Source organism: Schistocerca serialis, chromosome 9 (genome assembly GCF_023864345.2).
Source record: "Schistocerca serialis cubense isolate TAMUIC-IGC-003099 chromosome 9, iqSchSeri2.2, whole genome shotgun sequence".
Lineage (NCBI taxonomy): Eukaryota > Metazoa > Arthropoda > Insecta > Orthoptera > Acrididae > Schistocerca > Schistocerca serialis.
In genome coordinates, this window is record NC_064646.1 from 168,237,329 (window position 1) to 168,260,862 (window position 23,534).

Genomic DNA, 23,534 nt, shown 5'->3' on the forward strand with positions numbered 1-23,534 from the left:
TGGAATGATATTACTTTAATGCTGGCGTTTGAATTTCAACGACACTCGGGTTCATTCCGGAAAAGGAAGGGACCCTGCTTGGTAATGCAGTTGGGACAATGAGCAACAAAGGTTCATGCTATGTTGCTGTAATTTTGAAACAGTTTGAAAAGCTGAGGTCTGCCATACAGTTCTACAACTTTATGTGCTTCCAGTCTTCCTTGTTGGTTGATTGAAGGTTTGAAGTCGTCGGTCGAGGAGGTGGCGACAGTCACTCATTGTCGGCCGTCGCTGTTGCAGAAGCTGGATGTTGGCGCGCCTTCTTCTCGACACGGTCACCAGGCGAAACGGGCTCCTGATGTGCGCCAGCTAATGCTTCCCGTCCGCGACACCGTGTCAGAAACTATCATAGCAAGTCGAGCGCAATTACATGCTGCCAAATCGCGGAAGCGCAGCAACTCGCGGGAGCGTCATACAACAAACCTGCTCCGCCGCCCTACTCCAGCCAGACTCTCTGCCCGCGCTCCATGTGGCAGCGTTAACACTACCGAAGATCCTAAACACTTTGGTTCTCCACACGACCTATCGATGTAGTCGTTCGATAGCATAGTTTTCCCTAGGCCAGACCCAGCGTAAAAGTACAAATAATATTTACAAAACAAACCAATTATACATCGACATAAATGCATATATATATATTAAAACAATTACTATATATAAAGACACAGAAATGTCATATCTTCAGGTAACAAAATAAGGAAAAAAATTTATACTACAATAGATGGAAATAGGAGAATATGGATTTCCGGTGTTACAAGTCCTCACCTGAATCCTATAGAACACCTTTGGGAAACTTTGGAGTGCCAACTTGGTGCCAGGCCTCACTGACCGATATAGGTACCTCTCCTCAGTGTAGCACTCTGTGAAGAATAGGCTGCCATTCACCAAGAAACCTCCCAGAACCTGATCGAACGAATGCCTGCGAGAGTGGAAGCTGACAGCAAGGCTAAGGGTCAACCAACACTATATTGAATTCAAGCATTACCGATGGAGGGCGCCACGAACTTGTAAGTCATTTTGAGCCAGGTGGCCGGATATTTTTGATCATATACTATACGTCTCACAGTAGCAACGATGAACAAGTGCTGGTAGCTCGTAAGATTTGCACTTTAGAGCCCATGTTTACTGGACCTTTTTGTTTTACTTGTTTTGGCCAATACTATATACCACTGCTCAAAGTACGGAAAGCAAAGATCTTGCAGTGGATGACGTTTGTTTCACAGTACTGAATATGATTTACATTTTAGAGCACATGTTTACTACGCCTTTTTGCTTCGAATGATCGTTCCTGTTATATACCTCAATAGTGACCACTCACCCTGGGAGATCCTACATATACGAGGTGCATTCAAGTTCTAAGGCCTCCGATTTTTTTTCTAATTAACTACTCACCCGAAATCGATGAAACTGGCGTTACTTCTCGACGTAATCGCCCTGCAGACGTACACATTTTTCACAACGCTGACGCCATGATTCCATGGCAGCGGCGTAGGCTTCTTTAGGAGTCTGCTTTGACCACTGGAAAATCGCTGAGACAATAGCAGCACGGCTGGTGAATGTGCGGCCACAGAGAGTGTCTTTCATTGTTGGAAAAAGCCAAAAGTCACTAGGAGCCAGGTCAGGTGAGTAGGGAGCATGAGGAATCACTTCAGAGTTGTTATCACGAAGAAGCTGTTGCGTAACGTTAACTCGATGTGCGGGTGCGTTGTCTTGGTGAAACAGCACACGCGCAGCCCTTCCCGGACGTTCTTGTTGCAGTGCAGGAAGGAATTTGTTCTTCAAAACATTTTCGAAGGATGCACCTGTTACCGTAGTGCCCTTTGGAACGCAATGGGTAAGGATTACGCCCTCGCTGTCCCAGAACATGGACACCATCATTTTTTCAGCACTGGTGGTTACCCGAAATTTTTTTGGTGGCGGTGAATCTGTGTGATTCCATTGAGCTAACTGGCGCTTTGTTTCTGGATTGAAAAATGGCATCCACATCTCATCCATTGTCACAACCGATGAAAAGAAAGTCCCATTCATGCTGTTGTTGCACGTCAACATTGCTTGGCAACATGCCACACGGGCAGCCGTGTGTCGTCCGTCAGCATTCGTGGCACCCACCTGGATGACACTTTTCTCATTTTTAGGTCGTCGTGCAAGATTGTGTGCACAGAACCCACAGAAATGCCAACTCTGGAGGCGATCTGTTCAACAGTCATTCGGCGATCCCCCAAAACAATTCTCTCCACTTTCTCGATCATGTCATCAAACCGGCTTGTGCAAGCCCGAGGTTGTTGTCAGACGATGTTCTGCCTTCATTAAACTGTTGCACCCACGAACGCACTTTCGACACATCCATAACTCCATCACCACATGTCTCCTTCAACTGTCGATGAATTTCAATTGGTTTCACACCACGCAAATTCAGAAAACGAATGATTGCACGCTGTTGAAGTAAGGAAAACGTCGCCATTTTATGTATTTAAAACAGTTCTCATTCTCGCCGCTGGCGGTAAAATTCCATCTGCCATACGGTGCTGCCATCTCTGGGTCGTATTGACAATGAACGCGGCCTCATTTTAAAACAATGCGCATGTTTCTATCTCTTTCCAGTCCGGAGAAAAAAAATGGGAGGCCTTAGAACTTGAATGCACCTCGTACACGGTGACCCAAAAGTCCGTTAACATTTAAAAATCCAATACTTCATGGAATAATGTAGGTGGAGAGGTAAAATCTGACTTACACACTTGAAAGGACATGAAGTTTTATTGAAACCAAATAAGTGTGCAAAATGACAAACAATGGTGCTTCATATGATACAAAAGCGATAATTAGCGGAACAATGGATATTTGGAAAAGATGATGTTCTTTTTGAGACATACTTAGCATATCTGCCGTCATTCATTAACTGTTCCTGCAGTCGAGGGACAATGTTGTGAACAGCACTGTACAGCATACCAGTAGGTATGATGAGAAACTGCCGTCTTATGTAGTCTTTATGCGTCCCCAATGAGGTCGGACGATCGCGGTACTTTGGGTAACCCCCCAAGCAATAATGGCACGGATTGAGATTTGGGGACCTGGCAGGATAAGCATGATGGAAGCACGCAATCCTCACTAAACCATGTGCGCAAGAGATCTTTCAGGCAAGTGTGTCACGTTTTGCTTCTCTAACGTTAACGGACCTTTGGTCGCCCTGTATTTTGTGAAAGTGGAGCCGAACACCTCGTATTTAAGAAACGCCATATCTATAGTGCAAAGAGCAGATAATAAAAACTTGTATACGTAAAGATACCAACCGATTGCGAATAAACATTAGGTATCTTAGAACTATTTATAACAACTTATAGGGCAATATTAAAACTGTGGCGTCAAGTAGCATAAACTCCATTCTATATCACTGCTGCCACAGACAATGTAATTTATTTTTGTGTTTTACTACTTGGCAGCAGTGACATATGATGGGTTTTGTGCTATTTGACACCACAGTTTTAACACTGTCATGTAAGCTGAAATGACTGATAATGATCTGAGCACTGAAACCACTTCCAAATAAAGAAGTATTCATAAGCAACTTTTACTGGTTGAACTACGACTGTTTTTAAATTACAGCTATCTATCTACATCATACTAGTAATGGAAAAGACTGGAAAGTGGTCGACTCCAGTGATACACAACCGTATCAGACTCCTCCTAACAGAAAAGTATGCTGTGGTCACTTCATAACTAACGACCTCAGGAGACTGTAGAGGACAATAACAGTCAACTTTAATGCGATACTGTCACGAACATCTACGTTTTTGCTCCACAAACCACCTTATTGTATTGGAGTGAACATGGAATATGACCACCATTTCCCCTTCCTCTAGCATTCATGAATATTGCTCAGCAGCAACAGCCGCTGCTAAGTCTCTGTATAAGTTTGAATTTTTGACGACACGATCATTTGCTGAGATATGCATACAGGAAAAAGTAATATGTTACTTAGTTCATAGTGAAACGTTTAATTTCGTAACTGCGGGTCCCTCTTGATACAAGTTGAAAGTTCTCCAGTCGGCGAAACGAGTAAGTGACAAAGCACTCTGCTCTTTCCGCGATCTTCTCTATCTCGTGTACGTATCATACCTTTTAAGGACGCAAGATAATGTAGCAGTACACAAGGAACATCGAACAACGATCTCGCGAACTACTTCTTTCGTGGATTAATTACATTTCCTTAGGATACGTCCGCTAAATTCAAGGCTGGCGTCTGACTTTCCTTGGATACTGCACGCTCGTTGCCAGTCATGTAAACAAACAATGATGAGCATTTTCCTTTATTTACGCACAGTACAATACATTTGTATATCGAGAGCCAACAACCAGTTCCTGGACAAATCAGGCCTTCGTGCAAATCGCTACAACTTCCTGGCGTTGCAACCCTTTTGTAAACAATAGCCGCACACGTCCGGGACTAGCCTCATGGAGCTATGTTATTAACGACGTTGTATAGTGAACAGTAGCAGACAAAGACGAAGGAGATTAATGTTTAACGACGCGTGATGACGAAGACATAACAGATGGAGAACTGCTTTTAGTGCTCCGGGCAATCTCGTTTCACCTGTGTGATTTCATAGCTAATGCTCTGAATAGATTGGGTTACACCTTGGGTTGTATTCCACTAACTTTGATCCATTTTTTTCCTAGCAGCCGACCAAGTAGAAAGCACGTTATATTTCATTCTTTGTTGCAGATAAAAGTAACCGTTCAGAAACAGCACTCCTAAGGTAAAAACATAAACTGTGATAGAGTAATATGTACCTGCATGTAACGTACAAGGAAAAATTTGTTGGATATTGCTGTTTGTCGTATATCTTCTTCTCTGTACATCGGGTATTACACTTCTCTCGTTTAATTTTTTGGAATTCCATTTTCAACTAAATGAATTGTTAAAAAGTCCTCAGTAAATAACCTAATCTCTCTTTTCATTGATATATTAATTACGAAGATGTCGTATTAACTATGCTTTTTCAGATGGACCTATGATAATAGCTGCCAATAGTACCGTAGTCCTAAAACAGGCGAATTCAGTGTGATTTCTTTCTTAAAAATCCGGTTAGTAGTTTCGAAGAAATTGCAATAGTTATAACTTAGGATTTATCTGTTTTGAGCATGAAACTAATTGCTGTCTAAAGTGGACGTTAGATTTGTTAACTAAATTGTCGCGTCAGGTTATGGAAAGCGCCAGCTTAGCGCAACTAAGAGGGTCTATTTACAAAAGCGGAATAGTTAAGAAATATTTAACTTAAAACTTATAATAATCGTATTTGGTTACATATGATTTCGCCGACACCTCAGCTAAAGGGTTAAGGATGTGGCTTCTAAGGATGACAATAGTTCTGCTTTTGTTTCTTTCTGCTGGTAGTGTCGTAGTTCTAAAAACGGCGGATTCAACAGAATTTCGCGCTTCGAAATCTTAATTGGCCTGACATAGTGCGGCGGAGCGGGATCGTTCTGTCGTTCTTTTGTCCCCTTACCTTCTCTCTCTGTCACTTTCATCGAACAGTTCACCTACCTCTATATTTCTTCCTTCCGACGTCCCTTCACTCTGCAGTAGTAGAACACGCTAGGCAGTGTAAAGCAACGTTGATGAAACCACTACCTAATACCTACCACACTGAGGCCGCGAAACTCAAGTTGCAAATCAGTTCCTGTAAGTTCATTTTGACAAATTTCGGGTGGTAGGAGAATGCAGTTTCATTGCATTAAGCATTTGAAAATTCTATTAACGTATTTTTATTCATAAGGAAGCACATGAAATGGCTATAAAGTCCGTATTTATTAATGCAAATGCTCTATCATTCCAAGTTCACTGTTTATCCAACATATTTAACACGTAAAAGCAGACAGAATTTCTGCAAGTCCGACCTGGCTAATTTTGGGATTTAACAGTCACTGACCCACCACTATTTGCGAGTTGAACATTCGGTCGTTTCAGTGATGTTCTATGTCAAAAGTGCTCGCCAAAGTAATCCATAAAGAACACGGAATTGTCTCTACGACAAATGATCACAAGCTCATAAAACTTCAGCTAATTAAATCTGAAACATCACACTTTCCTCAAAATTTTCGTAAGTTACACCGCTTTAGTCACGACACGTTCTATCTGAAATTATCTCACTAGCTCTTCATTTTACATACTATTTTCGCGGAGACATCTAACATGGTGTTACTCTGTAGCAGATTAGCGAGCGACTATATCGAAGCTCCTATCCTCTCTGCCTATCTAACTCTCTGATGAGGGAACCGCTTAATTTTGATTGATTTTTGATCTGAATGATCAATCAGAATGATCCTTCCAGATCATTCTCGCGGTAAAACTTGCCTTAGCCAACCACTAATCAGATTGTCATGTATGTCATTACAAATTCAATTTCTAATATATTGCTCCGTCCCAACCGACTGACCACCACCCACCACCACCACCACCACCACCACCACCATCCGGAAATACTAGCAGTCACACCAAAGGTAGTACGACAGTACTAGTGTCGACAAGCGCTGCTGCTGCCACTCAAGGAGGCAAGCCAGCAACTTCGTTATGCCAATAAGTAAGGAAGAAACAAGACGTCAGTCGATGTGACAAAATGCCAAAGAACAAACGGTATGAACGCGAGCCACGCACGGCTCAATAGTATCCGGACAACATTCAGGTTTTGACAGAACTGAGCCAAGAAAGCAATAGACAGAAAACAAAGCATAAATGTTGCATTTCGAAGCAAATTTCGTGCATGAACAACACAGGGGAGTCTTAAGGGGAGAGGCATCAAACATGTAAGAGAAGTAATTCTCGAAATTGAAAATCTATTTGCGAACCAATTTCGATTAAAAAATGCAAATTTGGTGTACTCTTTGAAACGTGCATCGAACTCTATATTAAAAAATCCGATATTCACATTACAGACGCAGTACTGACTCGAATGAAATTACAAATGACACTTCGATAACTGACAGCTGGCGATTACCTGTCATGTCTCCAGCATTGATAATGTATATGATCAGAAATATCCAGACTCGTCTTGGTTAACAGTAATAAAGATTGCGTTCACCCTTTGGTTTTATTACGGTTTGAATTCTGCTGAGGTCACTTTCCTTGAGGTCATCTTCCTCTGGAGGAATGGCAGCACAGTGACGTCAGACGCCGGTGTCTGAATGGAAGTGGACGTTATAGCTCATATCAAATGTGCTTCATTGGCTTCAGGTCGCGCGAGTCTGGGCAGCCAGCCCATTTCTCAATATTATTGTCCACAATCCGCTGCCCTACAGATGTTGATTTATGTCAGGGTGCATTGTCATGCTGAAACACGCAATCATTGTCTCCGAACGGTTCTTTTACTGTACACCTGTACATTGTACACAATACTGTAAAATGTCATCATATCCCTCTGCATCTAGCGTTTTTTATTGTTATTATTATTATTACGTGCAATAGGGGGATCACACATACCGTAACTCCACCTCCTCTGAACTTTACTGCTGGCGCTTAATATATTGGCTGGTAACTTTCTCCAGGCTGCGGCCAAGCCGAAGCCCTTCATATAGCGTGATTCATTACTCCAAATCACTCGTTTCCAGTCAATCACTATTCAGTGATGTCGCTCTTTGCACCGCCTCGTGCCTCGTTCACCATTGTCTACAGAAACACGTGACTTATGAGAAGCTGCTAGATAATTATACCTCACTCTTTTTAACTCCCAATTCACGGTCGTTGTGTCATCTGGATCTGGACTGCTAAGAGCACTTGAGAACTCTTTGAAATGGTTTCATGTGATTTTTTACAACCATCTTCTGGATTACTCGACGGTCCCTGTCTGTCAGTACCATGAGGTTTGCTTGGTCTTGATTTAGCTGTAGTTGCTCTTTCGCGCTTATAACCGCTCTTTTAATTATGATAAATATTATCAGGCTTATTTTGGTTCAAATGGTTCAAATGGCTCTGAGCACCATGGGACCTAACATCTGTGGTCATCAGTCCCCTAGAACTTAGAACTACTTAAACCTAACTAACCTATGGACATCACACACATCCACGCCCGAGGCAGGATTCGAACCTGCGACCGTAGTAGTCGCGCGGTTCCGGACTGAGCACCTGAACCGAGGCTTATTTTCATTTAGGGGAGAGGTAATAATTACACACATCAAAAAACGTTTTGCATCATCTCGGTGCTGAGAGTTCCAGAATTTGTTCAGAAAATTGGGATAGAGATCAACATAAACATCATTTCCACCCTTTTTATTCCTCATGAAAACCACACATTGCATGTTATACCACCATACAGCGAGACCTTGAGAGGTGGTGGTCCAGATTGCTGTATACACCGTTACCTATAAATACCCAGTAGCAAGTCCTATTGCACTGATGCATGCCTGTATTCGTCATGGCATACTATCCACAAGTTCATCAAGGCACTGTTGGTCCAGATTGTCCCACTCCTCAACGGCGATTCGCCGTAGATCCCTCAGAGTGGTTGGTGAGATACGCCGTCGATAAACAGCCCTTTTCAATCTATCCCAGGCATGTTCGATAGGGTTCCAATGCCTCACCAATATGATGTCGATAGTGTTGCATTATCGGTCGGAGGATGGCATTCACGTATCGTACAGCCGTTACGGCGACTTCCATGACCACCAGCGGCGTACGTCGGCCCCACATAATGCCACCCCAAAACAATAGGGAACCTCCACCTTACTGCACTCGCTGGACAGTGTATCTAAGGCGTTCACCCTGACCGGATTGCCTCCGAACACGTCTCCGACGGTGTCTGGTTGAAGGCATATGCGACACTCATCGGTCAAGAGAACGTGATGCCAATCCTGAGTGGTCCATTCGGTATGTTGTTGGGCCCATCTGTACCGCGCTGCTTGGTGTCGTCGTTACAAAGATGGACCTCAGCATGGACGTCGGGAGTGAAGTTGTACATCATGCAGGCTACTGCGCACAGTTTGCGTCGTAATACGGCATCCTATGGCTGCACGAAAAGCATTATTCAACATGGTGGCGTTGTCCTCCGAGCCATAATCCGTCGGCAGCGGTCATCCACTGCAGTAGTAGCCCCTGGGCGGCCTGAGCGAGGCATGCCATCGACAGTTCCTGTCTCTCTGTATATCCTCCATGTCCGAACAACGTCGCTTTGGTTCACTCTGAGACACCTGGACACTTCCCTTGTTGAGAGCCCTTCCTGGCACAAAGTAACAATGCGGACGCGATCGAACCGCGGTGTTGACCGTCTAGGCATGGTTGAACTACAGACAGCACGAGCCGTGTACCTCCTTCCTGGTGGAGTGACTGGAACTGATCGGCTGTCGTACCCCCTCTGTCTAATCTTCAGGAGATTTGGGAACAGGGGTGATGCATAACTCTTTTTAATGTGTATAATAGCATTGAAAAAGTTTTATTTAAAATTATCGATGCATAATCTCTCATCAGAGTAACGCCCGCAGCAAAATAGCGCCTCAGGGGAATCTAAGAGGGTTCAACGCGGCTACTTTTGTTTCTAAAACCTACTATATAAACCATGCGCGGATATTGTTAGTTCGCCGGCCGGAGTGACCGTGTGGTTCTAGGCGCTACAGTCTGGAACCGCGTGACCGCTACGGTCGCAGGTTCGAATCCTGCCTCGGGCGTGGATGTGTGTGATGTCCTTCGGTTGGTTAGGTTTAAGTAGTTCTAAGTTCTAGGGAACTGATGACCATAGCAGTTAAGTCCCATAGTGCTCAGAGCCATTTGGTATTGTTAGTTCTCTTGTCTTGTTTTCTGCGTTCTGAATAAGTCCACGTAACTGCGGCGTGCGGTATAGCGGGCATTTCCGTGTGGTATGCTACGGAAGGGATCAGGGCAGTTTTGTTAAACTGCAAGAAAAATGAGTTTAGTTAATTTATATGGGACAGACTTTTGCAGTAAGGTCACACAGACTAAGAATATCTGAGGAATTGTGCGTGCGAGAAAAAGTAGCACTCAATATTAAATTCTTTTACCGAATAACTGATAATAGGATCTGTGGACTACACGAAGGCACGATAAATTTAGTATAAGGACTGGACTGGACACTTAGTTTTTGTGAAAATAACAGTGCACGAAGTTTGAAACTCTGTATCGAAGTGTAGTAATGGACCATAGTCCTTGCTACAATATACAGGGTGAGTCACCTAACATTACCGCTGGATATATTTCGTAAACCATATCGAATACTGACGAATCGATTCCACAGACCGAACGTGAGGAGAGGGGCCAGTGTAATTGGTTACTACAAATCATGAAAAAATGCACGGAAGTATGTTTTTAACAAAAACCTACGTATTTTTAAATGGAACCCCGTTAGTTTTGTTAGCACATCTGAACATATAAACAAATACGTAATCAGTGCCGTTTGTTGCATTGTAAAATGTTAACTACATCCGGAGATATTGTAACCTAAAGTTGACGCTTGAGTACCACTCCTACGCTGTTCGATCGTGTGTATCGGAGAGCACCGAATTACGTAGGGATCCAAAGGGAACGGTGATGGACCTTAGGTGCAGAAGAGACTGGAACAGTACATTACGTCCACATGCTAACACCTTTTTATTGGTCTTTTTCACTGACGCACATGTACATTACCATGAGTGATGAGGTACACGTACACACGTGGTTTCCGTTTTCAATTACGGAGTGGAATAGAGTGTGTCCCGACATATCAGGCCAATAAATGTTCAATGTGGTGGCCATCATTTGCTGCACACAATTGCAATCTCTGGCGTAATGAATGTCGTACACGCCGCAGTACATCTGGTGTAATGTCGCCGCAGGCTGCCACAATACGTTGTTTCATATCCTCTGGGGTTGTAGGCACATCACTGTACACATTCTCCTTTAACCTACCCCACAGAAAGAAGTCCAGAGGTGTAAGATCAGGAGAACGGGCTGGCCAATTTATGCGTCCTCCATGTCCTATGAAACGCCAGTCGAACATCCTGTCAAGGGTCAGCCTAGTGTTAATTGCGGAATGTGGAGGTGCACCATTATGCTGATACCACATACGTCGACGCGTTTTCAGGAATGTGCAGGTGCACCATCATGCTGATACCACATAAGTCGACGCGTTTCCAGTGGGACATTTTCGAGCAACGTTGGCAGATCATTCTGTAGAAACGCGATGTATGTTGCAGCTGTTTGGGCCCCTGCAATGAAGTGAGGACAATGTTTCAAGCGTCAACTTTAGGTTACAATATCTCCGGATGTAATTAACATTTTACAATGCAACAAACGGCACTGATTACGTATTTGTTTATATGTTCAGATGTGCTAACAAAACTAACGTGGTTCCATTTAAAAAAACGTAGGTTTGTGTTTAAAAACATACTTCCGTGCATTTTTGTATGGTTTGTACTAAACAATTACACTAGCCCCTCTCCTCACGTTCGGTCTGTGGAATAGGTTCGTCAGTATTTGATGTGGTTTACGAAATATATCCAGCGGTAACGTTAGGTGACTCACCCTGTATATGAGTGACTAACTACAAAAATGACGGCCATTTTAGTTGCCGCAATTGCTGAGAGTAATCGTAGGACCAACCCTCCTTTTCCTTCTGTACAATACGCAATCATTCATGATCATTTAATTATTATTGAATGTTGTTAATAAGAAACTGAAGTTATTTCCATAATTACGTGTGTATTGGTGAATAATAATTAACAACCAAAGACGCTATTAACTATCTTGTCTTCGGTAACGCAACAACAAATGAAGGGTGATCGACTGAGCAAAAGTTACATTAATTATCATTAAAACCCGAAATGTAGTCGCCGTTACAGTGAAGACGTTTGTGGCCGCTCCATCTGATGTACCGATACAACTACAAGTCGGGCATATATAGTAGGTAACTTTAACATCGTACGTCAGAGAAGCCGACGACAGCAGATCGACGGAGGGCGCCTACACGTTTCTACAACCGTATCACCAAAATTAGAATTTGGCAGCTTTAAAAGGGTTGAAAAGTGCCTGACAGATCTGTCACTCAGGTGAAATCCAGTGACTAGTTGAAGCGTTTCCTTCTAAAATTTATAGTACAAGAGAAAGGTCTGAGATGTTACTGTTATGAAAACCTTTCCCAGTGCGTCACGGCAAATAAAAATACCGAAAAATATTGACTGTTAATTCAGTTATGCGATGGGTGAGCGAAACGTTCAAAAACGACAAACCTGAGCAAAAAGTATAGATAAATGAAATTAATGATTAGTGTTCAAAGATGTAAGTTACATATTCAGGTAATTATCAGGTTACTGCCTATTAATTTTATGAGAGACGATATTAATCAAAACCATTGAAGCGACTGCCGACGTCATTGTTCGAAGATAATTGACCTAACATGATTCTTACATAAAAATATAAGTAAAGAACTAAAGGGAATGATAGACGTTCGATTTCAGGATAGGCCTGCTCAAAGATAGGCAACAAGAGAACACGTAATGTGTTTGACGGTTCTACCCTCAAACAGTTCATCGCCAATCCTTTCTTTACGGCCTCGAAAAGAATGATGCAGATATTCATACCAAGTTATGCTTATTATCGTGGGACATGATCAGGTTTGCTACTAAATTCCACTTACACATTTCAAAAAATATATTTACCTGAATTTATGGTACTAGAAACACACGTGTTTACTCTACAAGAGCCAGACGAAAAACGATGCCATAGCAAGGCGAGAATAATTCAAGTACAGCTTCATTAGTTTTACAGCAAAAGATATATGAAACCATGCGCAGAAAAACCGGCTAACCTTCAAATGTAAAAGCTTAGATATATGTTGCCATCTATCGCTGGGTATGGGAACTATCAAAACTGACATTGGTCTCACCCCTAAATATTCCTGCCGGCAGCTGTGACGGAACGGTTCTAGGCGCTTTAGTCCGGAACCGCACTGCTGCTACGGTTGCAGGTTCGAATCCTGCCTCGGGCATGGATGTGTGTGATGTCCTTAGGTTAGTTAGATTTCAGTAGTTCTAAGTCTGGGGGACTGATGACCTCAGATGTTAATTCCCATAGTGCCTACATCCATTTTTGAACCTAAATATTCCAATATGATATTTAGAGGTGAGACCAATGTCAAATTTGGTAGTTCCCGTACCCAGCAACAGATGGCAACTCTTATCTCTAAGTTTTTACATTTGAAGGTTTGCCCGTTTTTTCGGGCATATCTTCATATAGAGTTCGTTTCCGTTTGACCTCTTCAGTAAATGATTATAATTATGATTTTAATTACAAGACATGTTTATACAGAAAAACAAAAGCAGAAATTCACCACGTATCACAGTATTAATATGTTTCTATTGATATATTTTCATCTCACACTTCAGACGGTTGTGAAGTCACGTGATAGCAAAGCATATATGTATTTCATAGTTAGCATATATGACACTACATAGTCCACGTTAGAAGCTAATTAAATAAGATGTCACAGGTACTGTAAATGTTGAAGTTGGGAGTTAACGCATTGTGCAAGTGCACAAAAGACGGTGTAAAATAGTCGGGTTTTGCATATTCACGCTTCTTTATTGAAAGCTACAGTCAATCTGAAGTTATAGAGCTGAAACGCCCTGCTTAACCCGCAGGACAGGACAGATAGATTCAGTTGTGGAAAGAGGCCAAAATAAGGGGCTGTCAGTTACACTCGAACATACAACTTTGTTATTTGATCAAACATTACAAGAGCCCAACAATTTTTTTTAAACCCACAGCTTTCATCTTTGGGACTTAATTACCGGCTGAAAGCTACTTTAATTTAAAAACGGCTGAAGACCAATAACTTAAAACGCAAGCATAATCAGGTATTTGTAAGGCAAGCCTTATCTTATACCAGTTCTTTAGTTAGGCTGAAGTAAACAAGTTGAATTCAAATCGGCTGAAGGCCGAACACTTAAAACACCAAAACATTATTAAAAAAAAAAAAATACCAAAGTCCTTACGTGAAACAGTTCTTTCATTTGGGCTGAAGGCCTTAAGAACAAACAACTGAAACTCAAACCGGTTGAAGGCCGAAGACATAAAAATTCTATAGGTTAAAGTAAACAAGTTAAATTCAAATCGGCTAAAGGCTGAAGACTTAAAAATTAATTTTTTTTAAATGCAAAAGGGCTTAAGTGAAACAGTACTTTAAACTAGGCTGAAGGCCTTAAGAGTAAAACAACTCTGATTTAAAACACAAAACCGGCTAGAAGCGTACAAGTACCAACAACAAGAACCAATGAAAGAAAAATAAGGCAGTACACACACAGGGCGCCCAGATGTTCTAAGGTCAGCCTGTAATTCAAACACTAAAGCTCGTTTAGGTGAGAGAGGCAGTCGGGCCAACCATTCACGATCCGACGACAACCCAACCGACCGACAGTCAGCGAACCCACTGACAAGATAACTTCCACTTCACCCGACCAGAGCACAACATGGAGTTCAACGGAACAAGGTAGAAGATATTGACGACCACAACCAATCATATACGGAGCTGTCAAACTACACACAGTGCTGGACAACAACCACACGATGAGGAAACTACACTGCCTGAAATTTACGTCAACGCCCAAGGCAGGTAACCGGAACGTTAACGGCCACAAGGCAGAAGATTCCGCTGGTGCACTTCAATTCAAATAACCAAATACAGTGAAACTCCACCGGAGGGTGGCTAGAATTTTCCAAATTGAAAACCACGTTGTTGCTCGCGGGAATATCTCAGCAGCCGACAACGAACTCAAAACGACACAATGTGAACAGCTTTGACTTGCTGGTAGGTTATATCAGAACTCAACTTCCGTGTCCAGGGTCGGCGGACCTCGTAGCAATGGGAACAGCGCCACACTCTCCGACACCGCGTAGAGACCGCCAGCGGGTCCCGGCCAAAGTACACCCCACCGAGAATTTCTCAAAGATCCACGCCAACCGACCGACTGCTCACAGCCAGTATGCCGACAACATTTAAAATAACTTGTCAGTCAAATCACACAAACTACAAACAGTTTCACGAACGCTTGCACGAAGAACCAGGCAATGCTAACGGCAGTGACTGTACAATAACAGGGACGGATCACGAGTCGGCACACACTGCCAACCCATAAGCGATCGCCTACCATATACACGTTGTCCGGCAAGATGACCGACCGACGACCAACCAAAGTCGACGCCATGCGTTTCAGCAACCGTCGGGCGAGTCATGGCGGTCCGGAACTCACTGCTGCCGCGCCCCGACTAAACTTGTGCCGCGTGCCAACACAAACACTACTAGGTCCGAACTAACTGCTGGCACGTTCCATCCCCCTCGCCGACACACGACGACCGGGACGTAATAGCAGTCCAGAAAAGGTAATACGGCAGGGCTTATATCGATAAGTGCTGCTGCTTCCGCTCACGGCCAGGCAAGGCAACAACTTAGTGACACCAGTAATAGAAATTAACATAAGGAGGTGGCAGAACGGTCAAAACAGGGTGTTAAGTAATAGATGGCACGAACAGGAGCCACTCACGAATCAACAGCTATCAGAAACTTTGTTACTTCCGTTCTCAAATTTGCTGGACATGTGTTTTACTAACACGAAAACCATAATAGAGAGATAATACTTCGGAATTCAGCCACGAGATGTCAGTCGAATGAGGCTGGCGACGGTGGGTAACAGAAAGTGGCTTAACAAAGTAAAGGCGAGTGACACCACAGAAATTTGAATGTTCCCACATCCAACTTCGGTGACGTCGCACCAAAGGCGGCCACGTAGAGTCGCTTTCTTTACGTGTAGAGACACGGATTTAGGCCTGTGTTTCATGACGAACGAATGAGTGTACTATTGTTGAGACTGTATAGGAACCGTATACATAACGTGTTAGCTGACCAATCCAGTCTAGTCACTGGTATATTGATCACTTGCAGTGTAGACTATAGCTCACAGATTGGTTCATTGTTCAACACGGGGTTTACTCTGCAGTACTGCTGTGTACAGGTAACGTGACCATGAGGCCGCACATGGGCCGCAACCTGCCGATGCTGATGTGGTGGTACAACGGGCAGCCGGAGCAGACGCCCTACTACCAGCTGACGTACGTGCTCATGTGCTACTGGCTGATGCTCATCTACCTGGCGTGCGACGTGCAGGATGCCTTCTACGTGACGCTCATCATCTACCTGTCGGCGCAGCTGACCATGCTCAACGCCGCTCTGACCAACGCTCTGCACCCGGGGGATGGCGAGGGCGGCCACACTTCGGAGAGGAGGCAGCTTCCATCCAGAGTCTGGCGGGGCGACGCCGAGAGTGTCGTGCCGGCGAAGCGCAGTGGCCGCGACAGACTTGTCGAATGCATTCGGTTCCACCAGGAAATTATAAAGTTCCGTAACGCCCTTCAGTTGAACACAGACACTTGTTAACAAATTTAAGATGCCATATAACGCATATCTTGTGAGACAACCTACACTCCTGGAAATTGAAATAAGAACACCGTGAATTCATTGTCCCGGGAAGGGGAAACTTTATTGACACATTCCTGGGGTCAGATACATCACATGATCACACTGACAGAACCACAGGCACATAGACACAGGCAACAGAGCATGCACAATGTCGGCACTAGTACAGTGTATATCCACCTTTCGCAGCAATGCAGGCTGCTATTCTCCCATGGAGACGATCGTAGAGATGCTGGATGTAGTCCTGTGGAACGGCTTGCCATGCCATTTCCACCTGGCGCCTCAGTTGGACCAGCGTTCGTGCTGGACGTGCAGACCGCGTGAGACGACGCTTCATCCAGTCCCAAACATGCTCAATGGGGGACAGATCCGGAGATCTTGCTGGCCAGGGTAGTTGACTTACACCTTCTAGAGCACGTCGGATGGCACGGGATACATGCGGACGTGCATTGTCCTGTTGGAACAGCAAGTTACCTTGCCGGTCTAGGAATGGTAGAACGATGGGTTCGATGACGGTTTGGATGTACCGTGCACTATTCAGTGTCCCCTCGACGATCACCAGTGGTGCACGGCCAGTGTAGGAGATCGCTCCCCACACCATGATGCCGGGTGTTGGCCCTGTGTGCCTCGGTCGTATGCAGTCCTGATTGTGGCGCTCACCTGCACGGCGCCAAACACGCATACGACCATCATTGGCACCAAGGCAGAAGCGACTCTCATCGCTGAAGACGACACGTCTCCATTCGTCCCTCCATTCACGCCTGTCGCGACACCACTGGAGGCGGGCTGCACGATGTTGGGGCGTGAGCGGAAGACGGCCTAACGGTGTGCGGGACCGTAGCCCAGCTTCATGGAGACGGTTGCGAATGGTCCTCGCCGATACCCCAGGAGCAACAGTGTCCCTAATTTGCTGGGAAGTGGCGGTGCGGTCCCCTACGGCACTGCGTAGGATCCTACGGTCTTGGCGTGCATCCGTGCGTCGCTGCGGTCCGGTCCCAGGTCGACGGGCACGTGCACCTTCCGCCGACCACTGGTGACAACATCGATGTACTGTGGAGACCTCACGCCCCACGTGTTGAGCAATTCGGCGGTACGTCCACCCGGCCTCCCGCATGCCCACTATACGCCCTCGCTCAAAGTCCGTCAACTGCACATACGGTTCACGTCCACGCTGTCGCGGCATGCTACCAGTGTTAAAGACTGCGATGGAGCTCCGTATGCCACGGCAATCTGGCTGACACTGACGGCAGCGGTGCACAAATGCTGCGCAGCTAGCGCCATTCGACGGCCAACACCGCGGTTCCTGGTGTGTCCGCTGTGCCGTGCGTGTGATCATTGCTTGTACAGCCCTCTCGCAGTGTCCGGAGCAAGTATGGTGGGTCTGACACACCGGTGTCAATGTGTTCTTTTTTCCATTTCCAGGAGTGTATTTTCCATATAGGCTAAGTCGCGTTAAGTGTCCGTTTACGTTATTTAAAGCGCGCAACTAATCGAGTGCAAACGTCTCCTTTGCACCGAAACGAACGTGCAACAGCGAAAGAGATTTCTTCGCTTGTGTTCGCTCGCGTTCCGCTCGTTGTCGGTCTTTTAGCGGAGTTCATGGTAGCCGCCTCTGAGCTAGGAAAACAGAAAGCTTTCGTCAGCTATGTTATCTACTTTTGTTGTTGTTGCGATAGCGACGGAGTAGTCCGAAGACAATTTAATGTTGCTGATAGAAGAATATAGCTATCATACGTGCTTGTGGGATCCACGAGATACACGAAACAAATGCCAAAGGAAAGGAAATACTGGATGGTTATAAATAAAGTGCAGCTACTCATGGAAGTCCATTGTGGGCTGTACGGTAGACATGCAAATATTTCTATGGGGATACGGTTTACGTTGACAAAAATTAGTTCCAATTTTGGCCACCAGGTGTAAATCTGGCGCTGTACACCGTGTCTGCGGCGGTATGACATCCACGCTGTCATCTGACAAGCCAAAACTGTTAATAGTAAAATCAGCATTATGTCTTTCTCACTTGTCTCACCTTTTCTGTCCGCGTCCCATTTCTAATCCAATACATATGAAAACGTTTCCATACGTGTAAAGAAGTATTTACAGATGCTGTCACAGATTAGACGGTTCTTTCAAAGATGTGTGATTTTATGTACCCATAGCCTTTCTGTAATCATGGATTACGCAGCATAGACTTACAATCTACGCTGTTCATCTTTGATCATCGGTCAACCAGTAACTTGCGTAGTAAATTTTCAAACCATGTACACTGCTCATGTAACTATTGTATTTGATGTTCATTCTGCGGCTCAACTGTTTGATGGCTGGAAAACATATTTGCTACCCGTCTGCCACATATTTCGGTGATTTTGCACTTGTATGGGACACCCAGTTCAATAGACCTTGGCGATGACGTCATTTCACAGTCTAATTATACCCAGCATGTAAATAGTAGTATTTCGATAATTTTTAATCTGACCTTAGAATGGTGTAATGACTTTAAATTTTGTTCCTTTTCCATGCATTTACATGCTGATTAAAATCCATAATATACGAAAGAAATAATCATTCTCGGTACTTACATTCATTACTCTTTACTAGAATACATTTCTTATGTTAAGGTACAAGCATTCTTGAGCACAAAATACACATGAGAGTGTGAAAGATACTCCTTCGTTTCCATACAGAACAACGTGCGACGATGATAACGACGTAAGCACTATACAAATTACAAAACCAGGGTACACATGCTTCAGTACATATTATTATATTTCATTCTGATACGTATGACTCAGTCAGTTTAACAGTCCACGTCTTCTAGCGGCTTATTCTTATACAGGGTGGTCGGAAATTCCCGTTACAAACTTCTAGGACGTGTAGAGGGTAGTGAGTACAGAACATTTTGAATAGGAGCCAATGTCCGGAATCATATCGTTTCCGTTCTACGACAGTTTCAGTTCAGATGTGTAGCTCGTCAACGTCTGCTTAGGGCAAGAGAAACGTCTCAGAGTTCCCTGTCCTGGTACGCAAAATGGTAGACACGATGACGTGTACTACGTCAAACGATCCCCAGATTTCACTTATTGTCCGCTTCGCTGTGAGGCAGAGTCAATACCTGTGCATCACCGATAGAGGAAACGTGGTGCGGTACACGTTTGCGGAATACACAGACATGCTCCCTGTGTATGGCGAAGCTGGAGGTAACGGAAGAGTTGCTAGTCGGCTGTATCACGAACGTATTCCACACCGTCACACTCCATCGCACAAACTTGCTTGCCCAATTTACACAACGGCTACGAGAAACGGGTACCTTCACCGTGAGGAGGCATAACTGTGGTGCCCCACGGCGACGCCGCACCCCCGAATTTGAAGAAGGTGTCCTGCGTCGCATTGAAGATAGCCCGTCAACGAGTTCGCGAACAACTGCACGTGCAGTGGCTGTTAGTCACAGTACCGTCTTGGACGTCCCACATGAGCAACAATTACATCCGTACCACTTACAAAGGGTACACTCTATGGGTCCAGCAGACTTTCCTTAACGCGTCGCCTTCTGCAAATGGTTCCTGCACCGTTGCATCGATGCGCCCCTGTTTCCACGTCGAGTTCTCTTCACAGATCAATGTAGGTTCACAAGGGATTGTGTACAGAATGCTCGAAGTAGCCATGTCTGGGCGGACGAAAACCCTCATGCGACGCATGTTCAGGGATTTCAAAGACAGGTTTGGAATTAACGTGAGGGCAGGTATTCTGGACCGCCATGTGATTGGACCATACCTCCTTCCATCCAAGCTCACGGGTCACGCATACTTAGTTTTCCTACTACACTTAATGGACCCGCCCTTGGAAGCTGTGCCATTGAATGTCCGTCAGGAAATGTGGTTTCAACATGATGGAGCATCACCCCACTTTTCACTGGCTGTCCGGAGACATCTCAACAGACGGTATGGTGAGAGTTGGTCCAACCGCGTGGCCGCCATAATCGCCGGATTTAGCCCCTATGGACTACTTCCTGTGGGGTCGTATGAAGAGCCTAATTTATGAGACACCTGTAGAGACAGAGGAAGATCTGCTGGCACGAGTTCTGGCCGCTGCACAAGACACTGAAGAGACACCAGGTGAGATGGAGAGAGTGTACCAGAACATGCTTCGGACGTGTGTATCAACGTTGGTGCTCGCCACATCGAGCCGCTGTTGTAATGCATCGGTAGGTTGCGGCTGGTGCGGGAGATGCTGGGTTCTTGTTGTTGTCGACTAATGTAAACCATAAGGTTTAAGTTGTAATGCAAATGCGTAAGTAATAACGGAACGAGTCAGTATTCTTTTCAAATTGTGCTGGGTCACGCCTAAGTACATTCCTCAAGTGGTTGTGGATGAGATTATCATCTGCATTGAAACTGTCGTAGAACGGAAACGATACGTTTCCGGACATGAGTTCCTATTCAAAATGTTATGTACTCACTACCCTCTACATGTCCTGGATGTTTGTAACGGGAGTTTCCGACCACCCTGTGTAATGTGGCACGAATTTTATGTGTTCAGTACATAAAAGTTTTTTCAAATCCAAATGTGCAACGTGTTGTAGACGTACCTGCGAGTAACTTTATGTAACAGAGCATATAACCGAATCCTTGATACAAAGTAAGTCGGTGTTAAGTTGTCTGTCGGACACTCTCCAGTGACACGAATGTGACAATTTGTCAAAAGCCTGAACAACCACCTTCTGCAGTGCCGGCTGCTGTGAGACCTGCAGGAAGAAAGTCACTGACGCTCTGGAAGGTACCGACAGGCATGCGGAGCCACGCCCACTTCAGTGCCGTGGCCAGCTGCATTAGGTTTCTAGGTAGAGAGTCCACCGCTCGAACAACCCGATCGAGGAGGTCCCACAGATTCTCGATTGGGTTGAAATTTGCGGTGTTTGTGACCTGGAAAGTACGGTAATCTCATCTTGGTGTTCTTCACCTACACTGCGAGCTGCGTGACAGATTGTATTGACTTATTGGTAGGTGCCATTGTGCCGAGGAAAAACTAACTGCATGCTACTAGGGGTGGACACGCTTTCCAATGGTAGATGCATACTTGTATTGATCCTCTTTGCACTCCAGATCCCCACGGAATGCCACGGACACTTTCCCCAGACCATAAAGCTCCCTCCTCCGGCCTGAACACTTCTCGCGGTTATTGCAGTGTGTTTGCTTTCAGACGTGTCACGTCGTATACGCCAAGGGCCACCTGTCCGATGGAGCATGAAACGTGGTCCATCTGAAAAGCTCACTTGTCGCCACTCAGTGGACGTCGATTTGCGGTTTCGGTGTGCAAATTCCACCCTTAGTCGCCGATGAGTTTCGTTTGAAAGCATGGATGCGTGAACCAGACACCTGCTGCGGAGGTCCGTATGCAGCAACGTTCGCAGAACGGTCGTTGAGCAGACACTGTCACTGATGGCTCTCGATCTTCCACCATAACCATGTCCATCAACACGAGGTAGCAAATATGAGGTAGCCAAGGAGGTGGAAATGTGGGTTCTACTATGCCAAGACTGCTTGGTAGCTACAACAGGAAAACACAATTAATTAGCACGCGTACAAAATGAGAAAGTATTTCTTACTTAACTTTGTTGTAGTCCATGATCTATTGGTTGACAATTATAGAAGACGCGACTAGACTAAGCGTCTGTAGAATGACGTAATTTACAAGTCACAAATCAGGCAGTGACGATTTAATCTCTCGTAATCTTGAATGTCGAATCCGGTGAATTTGAGGAATAACTTGGAACTGGGTTACAAAGACTTGATGGCGGCAATGACTGAGCTGCAGACGATGACTAACATCGGCACTGGCTGACCACTGAGCGCGGCTACGAACTGTAGACTGGCACAACTGCACAACACTCTTGCTACACATGAAGTGGCCTAGCGGCGCCTCGCGGTGAGTATAAGTACTGCGACTGGCAGTGTACTCTTTGACTAGCACAGCCGTTTCTGTTCCGATTATCGAGAGACTCGCATCCGGCGGATCGATCTCTCAGGCGGCTTTGTGGTAGTATGACTGACTACATCACAGTTACTAGCCTACTGGTTTATCTGGGCGGTCAGTAGCTCAACAGCTGCACCTCCGTTGACACGTACACACCTCCGCAGCTGTCGTCATCTATGACCTGTGGTGCACCACAGTTACCTCGGCGCCGCTTTTAGATAGTGACATTTTGCCATGCACGGTATACTTTAGCCGCGGTGGCACGCGAATAATTTACAAACTTAGACGTTTCGGAAATACCCGAGATCCAATGAGTATCCCCTGTGGGACATCAAAAAATCGCTCCGTTTCCGCATTACAGGGGCTGCACGGTTTTCCGCGAGACCCCGACGCGCTTCGTATAACCTCCACTGCTAGTGCTGCCATCTCCTGTCTGTGAGTGTTTGTTGCAACCTGCACATTATGCAGTATGTAACATTTCTACAAGTTTGATAGCCAGACATGCTTCCTTCAGTGCGCATGCACATCAGCTTTCGTTTCCTCTCGCAGGAATACAGGTCGCTCAGCGAGAGAGGATACATGAACGGGGACACTGATTGGCGTACGACGAGTTGGCTATTTGGGTTGGTCGGCAAGCGTGTCTGAATGGCGGAGACGATTAAGGCAACCGTTCAAGAGAAGCGGAGCATCCGTGTTCGGTTCTCAGTCCGATACAAGCTATCAACTCGCATCACTGATTAATTCCAATGCCGTAATGAAGCAGACAAAAAGGAACATAAACGTCTCAAAAATCAGATCGTCAGGAAGTGCAAAATGGCTAAGCAGGGATGGCTAGAGGACAAATTTAAGAATGTAGAGGCTTATCTCACTAGGGGTAAGATACATACTGCCTACAGTAAAATTAAAGGGAACTTTGGAGAAAAGAGAACCATTGTATTAATATCAAGAGCTCAGATGGAAACCCAGTTCCAAGCAAAGAAGGGAAAACAGAAAGGTGGAAGGAGTGTATAGAGGGTCTATACAAGGGCGATGTTCTTGAGAACAATATTATGGTAATGGAAGAGGATGTAGATGAAGATGAAA

The 23,534-nt window shown here is 45.0% G+C and overlaps 1 protein-coding gene across 1 annotated transcript in view; it reads left to right on the plus strand.

Annotated features, from left to right (window-relative positions):
• LOC126419453 (odorant receptor Or2-like) overlaps positions 1-23,534 on the plus strand; it is a 113,776-nt gene that overhangs the window by 34,256 nt on the left and 55,986 nt on the right. The window contains exon 4 of the mRNA XM_050086641.1: positions 16,021-16,402. Coding sequence (XP_049942598.1) covers positions 16,021-16,402 — 382 coding nt within the window. The remainder of the gene's footprint in view (positions 1-16,020; positions 16,403-23,534) is intronic.